General features: G+C 47.7%; 1 protein-coding gene across 1 annotated transcript in view; it reads left to right on the plus strand.

Annotated features, from left to right (window-relative positions):
- The first annotated feature begins 119 nt into the window (after positions 1-119).
- The window catches only part of LOC111143454 (ribosomal modification protein rimK like family member A), a 30,572-nt gene continuing 21,556 nt past the window's right edge, over positions 120-9,135 (plus strand). The window contains exon 1 of the mRNA XM_022497211.1: positions 120-282. Coding sequence (XP_022352919.1) covers positions 120-282 — 163 coding nt within the window. The remainder of the gene's footprint in view (positions 283-9,135) is intronic.

Consider the following 9,135-nt stretch of genomic DNA (forward strand, 5'->3'; position numbering starts at 1 on the left):
GGGTAAGGGAAAGCCCCCGCCCCGGACGCCGGCCGGCCGGCCGCCCGCCAGCCCGAGCGAGCGGCCCGGGGCGTCGAGGGTGGCCGCGCGGCGCGCCGGGCGCCGCCGCCCTGGCCGCCATGTGCTCCCAGCTCTGGTTCCTGACGGACCGGCGCATCCGCGAGGACTACCCGCAGGTGCAGATCCTGCGCGCCCTCCGGCAGCGCTGCTCCGAGCAGGACGTGCGCTTCCGGGCGGTGCTCATGGACCAGATCGCCGTCACCGTCGTCGGCGGCCACCTCGGTGAGCGAGGCGGGCCCCGGGAGGGCCGGGAGGCGCGTCGGGGTCCCCGGGAGTCGGCCGGTGGGCGCGCGCACCCGGGCCTCCTCCAGCCAAGTCTCCTTCGGGTCCCCCAGACCAGCAGCCCTCCCCCGCGAGCCCTCCTTGGGTTAGAGAAAGCCCCTAACCTTGAGAGCTTCCTTTGACCACCGCCGTCCGCCCTGAGGCCAAGATTTGAGAACGGGATTCCGCGTACTGAGGGGACTTTGTTTTGGGAGGAACTCGAATTCGCCTGAAGCTGCCTGGAGGTCCGAGGAAAATCAAGCTGCAAACCCCATATTTGCAAATTCTGCTCGCATTTCGTGCCCTCTCAGGATAGCTTTATAGAAACCCTCACCACATTTACGAAATTGCCATTACAATGAATGTTTTTAAAAGTTTTGCAGGAGTGTGTAAGCATGAGTAATGCACTATAGAATTATCATTCCCAAACTAGGAACCTACATAGGGGGAGAAATTTACAACTGGAGTCCCCTCTTGAGTGTGTAAGCGGGAGAGTAGACCGTTGATGGGTTTTTAAAAACTCATCCTCCTTCCTAAAAGTGTTGAATTCTGATTCCAGAAAAGCCAAGATTTCAGGTCCAGACCATTCTGGCCTCCTATTTCTCCACTGCTGTGTCCAAGAGACATTTTTGGGTAAGACATGGTTATCATCTGTGACCCTGACCTCAAAAGGTTAACTATGTGTTTTAGATATTCTTAATTATTTTTAATACAAGCAGTCTCCTCCTGGAACCGTTGGTTTAGGAACCCCCTCTAACCTGCAGTTTGAGTGGCTTCAGCCTCTACTCTGGAAGTAAGCCAGCTACTTCACTGGAGATCAGATGTGGGACTCGGGGCGGGGGGAGTTTGGGCCCAGTTCAGGGTGCTTTTTTAACCATACCTGGTTAAATAAGCTTATAATTTGTTACTCTTCTTTAGCAGAGGAAAGGGATTCCTTTCCCTTTCTGAACAGGTGACTTAAAGGAGTTTCGAATATGTCCTGTGTATAAGGTATCTGTTCTAGGTGTTTTATCCATAAATTTATCTAAAACCTTCATAAGTAATATCAGACCGTATAGCCCCCCTGATAAATATACTACAAGCTTTAGGTGTCATACGTTTAGTCTAAAACAGTGCGTCATCTGTAAGGGGTACTGTCTGTCGATTCTTGATTTGCTAAAACTCTTACAGTTAATGTAGAACTGGATTCCAGAACAAGCAGTCTGCAAATCTGGTTTCTTAGCACAGCTTTGCTGCTAACAGGTATCTTGGCTTTGCCTTGACGAGGTCACTTCATGTCTTTGAACCTCAGGTTTCTTGTTTATATAAAACTAAGGGTTAAGGTTGTTCTAGCTCTAAAATTGTTCAGTGGAATTATGTTATCTTTTACTGATCTAGATCTGGGATATACATCTTTGTACCACCAGCGTTAGTTTGTTTCCTCTTCATTTTATTGATTTATTTTGCAGCAGGTAAAGATGCCGTTTTTGAGGTACAGCAATTGAAGTTCCACATCATATTTCTGTTGGAGACCCATCCGGCATTCTGTGAAGGAGTAGGGAAAATTCTCTTTGTTCTGTGTCTAAAACCCCATTTGAGGAGCGCCTGGCTGGCTCAGTTGGTAGAACATGTAGCTCTTGATCTTGGGGGGGGGTCGTGAGTTTGAGTACTATGTTGGGCATGGAGGTTACTTTTTTAAAAATTTAAAAAAACAAACCATTTTAAAGAATCGGTCCTAGAGAAAGAAAATTATATTCTTTTTCTGCAGGAAAACCCTTTAAACCCTTTTGTTTAGTGTCTTAAATTTTACAGGAATTCATGTGAGAATGTGTCTCTGTCTCTTTGCAAACCAGAAGTTATTTCTTTCTAAACTATGAGAAAATATAGTCGCTGGAGTAACTGCAGACAGGGATTTTTTGAAGGAGTTTTAATCTTCTGTTAATTCAGAGATACCCAGACACAATTCATGACACATAAAACAAACCTATCAGATCACTCTTCCTGCCATCCAAAGCAGTGATGAGATTTATTTGTCATGGGGGTGTGTTAATCGAAGCCCAAGGAGGTAAGCTCTGTGCAAAGAGTGAGCTCCTTTGCTTGTTCATTGCTGTAATCATGACTTGAACAGGGTCTTGCAGTAATAGGCACTCAGTGAATTTTTTTTTGAGTGAATAAAGGTATGCGCTCTATTTCCCAGTTTCTTTTATCGTCAGACTACAGAAAAGCCTTGGCAATTTGCTGAGCCAAGTATTCCTCTGGAGTAAACTCTAGAACTTACTGGCTTTGAAATGCAGAAATAGTTACCGATATTAATGACATTTCCCATTCGCAAATTATTGAGGGTGAGAGCTGGGAAAGCCTTTAAGATCATCCATCCTGACCCTTTCCATCCTGACCCTTTCCTTTTACTAATGAAGGACCCGACGCTCAAAGATACTCAGTGCCATCCCGCTGGTTAGTAGCTATCTACAATTCAAGACCCAATCTAATTCCCGTCTCTGGATACAGAATAAGCATGTGCGAGGGCATTTGCTGCCCATGGTACCTTTTTCTGTGGATGTGGAATTGAACTGAGTTGAATTACCCTGAGGCTAGACAGTGACTTTGCAAAGTGATTTTAAAATTTAGGAAGTTAAGGCACTCCCTTTACCAAGTCTCCCTCTCGAGATTAGTGCAAGGGGGTCCATGCAGGAGTCCCTTTGGGACAGTTGGAGCATGACATCAGCCAGTTACTTAAATTCTTTCCTGAGCTTCCCTCTGTGGAGGCTAGTAGGACCCCAAATCCAGAAACCAAAATTTCAGGTTCTGTCTGGAAATAGGATTCATACAAGAGATGGAAAGTTTGGGATTTAAAGATTGCAGTTATTTAAACAAGGTAATACGAGTAAGCTGAAGATGTCGTGCACATGCAAGGTTTTGTGGTGAGTGATGTTGCTGCCCCAGCGTAGGTTTGCATGGGATGAGTGGGAATGGCCGCTGGGAAGAGTTAATGACCTTCAGGTGGCTGAAGCAGTCCTGCATGGAACGCTTTCCCTTCACCCTTCTGCGGGACGTGCATAATGAGAGCCATGCCCATCTCCATTCCTTCTTGGAAACCGCAAGTTGTTCATTCGTTCAACGGATATCTCTTAATTACTCTCTACCGTGGGCTAGTGTGGTGGTGCGTATGTCACCCAAATACACAGTCAGAGTCAAAGCAAAAAACGCATGGTGTTTATCATGGACCAGGCAGAGGTCGGGGTTCTTTCTACAGATTAACTCTGTAAACATCAGTAAGGTGTCTGGCACGTAGTACTGGCTGTCAGGACCAGTACTCAGGAATTGCAGGCTCAGCAAACTTGGTTTCCTCCCTTCCACTCCACCCCATCAGTGCACCGCCTGCCCTGACTTCAATCCCCATGGTGCCCATGGGGTCTGCTCCCTCTCCCTCACCCAGCGCGCTTGCATTCCTCTTTCCGCTCAGCTCACATCCCTCATCTCTCCAAGGTCTTTCTTGAACTCCCTCCCCTCCCCTCCTCTCCCCTCCCCTCAGGCAATCCCTTTCCCTTCTGCTGCCAAGTAACGTTGTTGAAAATAGCGTCCCTCATATTTTATTGTAATTTATCTATTTACAAAGTTTATAGTCTCTCTCTTTCGCCCTCCCTCCCTCCACGCCTGGGAATCCCCCAGATGCGTGCTCCGTAACTGGTACCCAGTAGGCCTCCCGTTAATGGTTGGATGGTTGAGTGAAGGGCCTGAGAGGCTAATTGGAAGCTTAGGAGACTTTTGCCGTAATTGGGTTCTGTTTGGGAAATCATGTTTGGATGTCTGAATGTTTTTGTGATGAGCCTTTCTCTGAGGGCACAGTCCCCCGTGCAAATTAAGTTCTTTGACCACCCACGGGCCTTTACAACGACAGTTTCTGGTCTCAGGAAACAAGTATAGTCACAAACTCAGGGACAGGCATCAAGACCAGAAAAATGCGTCTGACCTGGAAACGAGGGTGTGTAACAGTTTGTCTCTGAGGAGCAGAATGATTCAGCATTCCTTGCCTTCCTTTCCGAGCTGAAACCTTGGTGGCCATATGGTGATTTCTAGGTCAGGTTCTTTGTTATTTTTTTTATATTTATTTACTTATTTAAGATTTATTTATTTATTTTTGGGGGGTGGGCACCTGTGAGTGGGGGGAGGGGCAGAGGGGGAGAGTCCTTTCAAGCAGATATCCTGCTGAGCGCGGAGCCCTTTGTTGGGGGTTCAGCCCCTGGGAGATCATGACCCTAGCTGAAACCAAGAGTCAGACACCCAACCGACTGAACCACCCAGGTGCCCCTAGGTCAGGTTCTTTAAATTAAGGTGTCTGGGATACTTTTCCTTGGTTCCTTGTAGTAATCAGCTGAGTAAGACTGAAATATTTGGGTGAAGGGAATCCTAACTGAATTGGAGAAAAAGGTCATATTGCAGACTTGCAGAAGACAACAGAGGCCTCATGGAGAAGGGAAGGACTCCCGTTGCTATGTAAGCAGGCACTAGCAGACAAGGATACCATGCTAACCTAGGGCACAGAGGTCGATCTTTGACCTCGCTCTCTGCCAAAGGCCTGTGCCTGACACCCTGTAATCTGAATAAACCACCATACGGGACTAGTGGATAAGTCAGAGAGCGGATGCAGGCACCTACCGTGTACTGTTTCTAAGCGGATGTGAGCACTGAATGGATAATCTTTACCCCGAGCGTCCTCGTTTATATCCATGGGCCAATCTCAAGGACTGAATGAAGGTGGATTGGATGTGTAGTTTATGATTCTTTTTTTTTTTTTTAAGTTTTTTTTTTTTTAAAGATTTTATTTATTTACTTGACAGAGATCACAAGTAGGCAGAGAGGCAGGCAGAGAGAGGGGAGGGGGAGAAGCAGGCTCCCCGCTGAGCAGAGAGCTGATGTGGGGCTCGATCCCAGGAACCTGGGATCATGACCTGAGCCGAAGGCAGAGGCTTTAACCCACTGAGCCACCCAGGCACCCCTCGTTTATGATTGTAACAGTAGTTTTTAGGGATACCTCATAAACTGTGTTGGAAAGAGTTCTAGAGCCAGTAGACTAGGATCCTGAGTAGATCTCAAAGCCTTACAGATTTCTGGACTACCTCTTGCCGCTACCATCACACTTCCACCAAGTTGGTTAGGCTAGCCTGGTGCAAGGGGTGGAGCCATCATCAGAGACGTCCGTGTCCCGCCCATCCATCTACACCCCCTCCTTGGCCCGCCCCTTAGCAGGGAGTCCAGTGACATCCCGGTAGGGCACTGCTAGCTCACCGTACTCCACCCCCTTCTCCAGGGGCTAAGTGTGCCACCTTGCCCACTTTGCTGAGAGACTTCACCTTATTATTTTAACACAAACCTATAGCGTGGTCTGAAGTTTTCCATCTATTTCTGTTTGATCCTTCATTATCAAAAAGTAACTCAAGAACCCCCCCCCACACACACACCAAGAGAAAGTGATAAATTTAAGTTACTTTGCATTGAGGAACTAACAAGAATAATGGTTCTTTATTTCTGCAACTCTGTTATTAATGCTCCAATATCTTTTATGTGCCTTGATCTTCACAACCATCCTACTTGTTCCACAGCTATTGCCTGCCCATCTCTGCCAGGCACTGTGCTAGGTACTGGAGGTAGAATGAAGAGGACAAACACAACCTCCATCCTCATTGTTAAGATTTCCTTCATTCACTTGGTCAGCAAATACCTGCTGATTACCTGTTGTGTGTAACATATCATTCTAGGTACCAGAAACTGACACCCGGAGAGACCGGGTGCCTCTCCAGGAAATTACAGTCTAGATGGGAGAGAGAGGATATAAACAAGATAAGTCAAATATATAATATGTTGGTGAAAAGGGCTAAGGAGGAAAAAGGGGAATGGAAGGGGAATGGAAGGACAGGATGTTTCTGGAGGTAGAGGAGGGGATACAGTTTTGGATAGGGGGGCTGGAGTGATCCTTAGCTAGGAGCTGATGTTTAAGTAAAGACCTGAAGGAGGTAAGGAAGCAAGCCATTTAGGTGTCTGGGATTAGGGGCGCCCGGGTGGCTCAGTCAGTTAAGTGTCTGCCTTCAGCTCAGGTCAGGATCGTGGGGTCCTGGCATTGGGCCCCAGTTCAGGCTCCCTGCTCAGTTGAGAGCCTGCTTCTCCCTCTGCCTCTGCCCCTGCCCCCACTTCTGCTCGCTCTCTTTTCTCTCTGTCTCAAATAAATAAAATCTTTTAAAAAATTGATATCTGGGATTAGAGTAGTATAGGCAAGAGGGAGCGACAAACCAGCCTGTGGCCAGAGCGGAGTGAACCACCAAGGGCAAGTATTAGGAGAGAAGGTCAGAGAAGTAGAGGATAGGTGGAAAAGTGCCAATGTATAGGGCCTTGTGGGTCATGGAAGGATTTTTATTTTTTATTTGTTTAAGTAGGCTCCATGCCTAGTGTGGACCCCAACACGGGGCTTGAACTCACAACCCCAAGATCAACACCTGAGCTGAGGTCAAGAGTTGGACACTTAGCTGACTGAACCACCAGGTGCCCTGGTCATGGAAGGACTTTGCATTTTACTCTGGATGTGCTGGGAATCTGTTGAAGGGTTTTGAGCAGAGGGGTGACATGATCTCCCTTATGGTCACTGGGTCATTTGGGTCACAGTGTTGAGAACGGACAGATGGTAGTGAGGGCAGAGGCAGGGAGATCACTGAGGTCATTGCTACAATTCAGGTCTGGAGAGATGATAATTGTTGGATTAGAATGATTTCAGGGGAGGAGGTGCCTAGTGACTGGATTTTTTTTTTTTAAAGATTTTATTTATTTATTTGACAGAGAGAGATCACAAGTAGGCAGAGAGGCAGGCAGAGAGAGAGGAAGGGAAGCAGGCTTCCTGCTGAGCAGAGAGCCCGATGCGGGGCTCGATCCCAGGACCCTGAGATCATGACCTGAGCCGAAGGCAGCGGCTTAACCCACTGAGCCACCCAGGTGCCCCTAGGGACTGGATTTTGGATAGACTTTGAAGACGAAATTGTCAGGACTTGCCTACTGGATCAGATGTTGGATGTTCAGGAACGACTAGACAAGGAGGACTCCAGTGTGTCTGTCCTGAGCAGCTAGAAGAGTAGTGTGCCATTTACGCGTATGGAAAGGGTGTAGGAGTAGGTTTGGACAGGTGGTGAGGATCAGGACTGAGTCCGAGATGCCCATGAGACATCCAAGTGGGAAATGTCACGTAGGCAGTTTCATCTTGCTGGGGATACAGGCGCAAGCCCTGGCCTGAAGATATCCAAAGTAAAAGCATCTGCAGACACCTGGCAAGGGATTGACTCCAGAGAGAAGAGAGAAGAGGTCCAGGGACTGAGCAGCCGGCGAAGAATCCTCAGTATATGGGCTGAAGAAATCCAGGAGTGAGTGGCATCTTGGAAGCCAAGTGGAGAAAGTAGTCGAAGAGGGAAGACGTGATCAGATGGTGTCAGATTTTGCTGGTTGATCAAGTCAGATGAGGGGTGAGAATGGACCACTGGATTTAGCAATGTGGCCTTAGCATCGGTGTCCCTGAGAAGTCTCATGACGTAATGGAAACCAGGGAATACACACTGTCTTAAAGAGTCTTATAAAGGGAAGGCGAGAAATGCGTTGATAGCCAGCTGGAAGCTGAATTGTGTTTCTCCCCCCCAATTTTCTCTCTCACTCTGCCTTCTGAGGTTAGAGCAAGAAGGCAGCTGTCTGCAGGCCAGGAACAGGGCCCTCACCAGAACCCAGTCATGCCAGCACCCTATCAGACTTCCAGTCCCTAAAACCGGGAGGAATAAATGTCTCTTGTTCAAGCCACCCAGTCTGTGGTATTTTGTTATAGCAGCCTAGCTGACTCAGACCTTGCTCAGACGGGATATGGGTTTGGGAAGTTTTTCTTGAAGACGAGAGAAATAACAGCATGTTGTATGTTTGCATGAGTGATCCAATGGAGAGAAATTGATAATTCAGGGGAAAGAGGTGAATTGCCCAAGCAGTGTTTGAAGTGAGTGGGAGGGGTTGGGATCTATTGCATATTTTCAAGGAATTAGCCTGAGCTAGGAGCAAGGGCTCTTCAGCTGTTCTAAGAGAGAAGGTAACCTGTAAGACCCAGGTGGGGGCGGCTAGGCAGACATGCTTGTGGGAGCTTGTAGAGAAGTTCCTTTCTCTCCTCGCAGTAGGAAGAGGGAGAGGGAGAGGGAGAAGGAGGGAGGAAGTAGCAGGATGAAAAGTGAAATTATTGTCTTGGGTCAGGGAGAACGAACGGACTGGGGAAATAGGGTGCTTGCCAGGCGGCAGGAAGGATGCCCTTGAGACCAGTCAGCAGGTGTGTGTGTTTTCTCCATATTCCATTGCGCAGGAGGGCACAAGAGGTAGGCTGAGTTGGATCGGTCTAACCAGGGACATGGTTTAGCCAAGCAAGGAACAGGTATAGGATCTGAGGACGTACCGTCAGTTTGCAGATGCGTGCTGTGGTGTCCAACTGTGGACTTGAAATAGGTTAAGAGGGGAAGTGAGGGACAGTGCAAAGGTGGGGACCCATGCACGGTAGTTCCTGGGGTCAAAGATAGTAAGCCAGAAAGGGAGGAGACAGTGACTAGAATTGTGAGTGCCATGAAGTCTAGAATCACTCAGAGTCGTGGCTGAGGCGGGGTGGTGGATAGCGTCCTTGGAGGAAATGAGGTCAGGAGACGGGCCTGGGCATTGGAAGAATTCTGCCCAGGGATGGATATATATATATATATATATATATATATATATATATATATATATATATATATACACACACACACACACATTTATGATTTTATTTATTTATTTGACAGAGAG

Source organism: Enhydra lutris, unplaced genomic scaffold (assembly GCF_002288905.1).
Source record: "Enhydra lutris kenyoni isolate GAN:26980312 unplaced genomic scaffold, ASM228890v2 scaffoldscaffold9, whole genome shotgun sequence".
NCBI classification, from domain to species: Eukaryota; Metazoa; Chordata; class Mammalia; order Carnivora; family Mustelidae; genus Enhydra; species Enhydra lutris.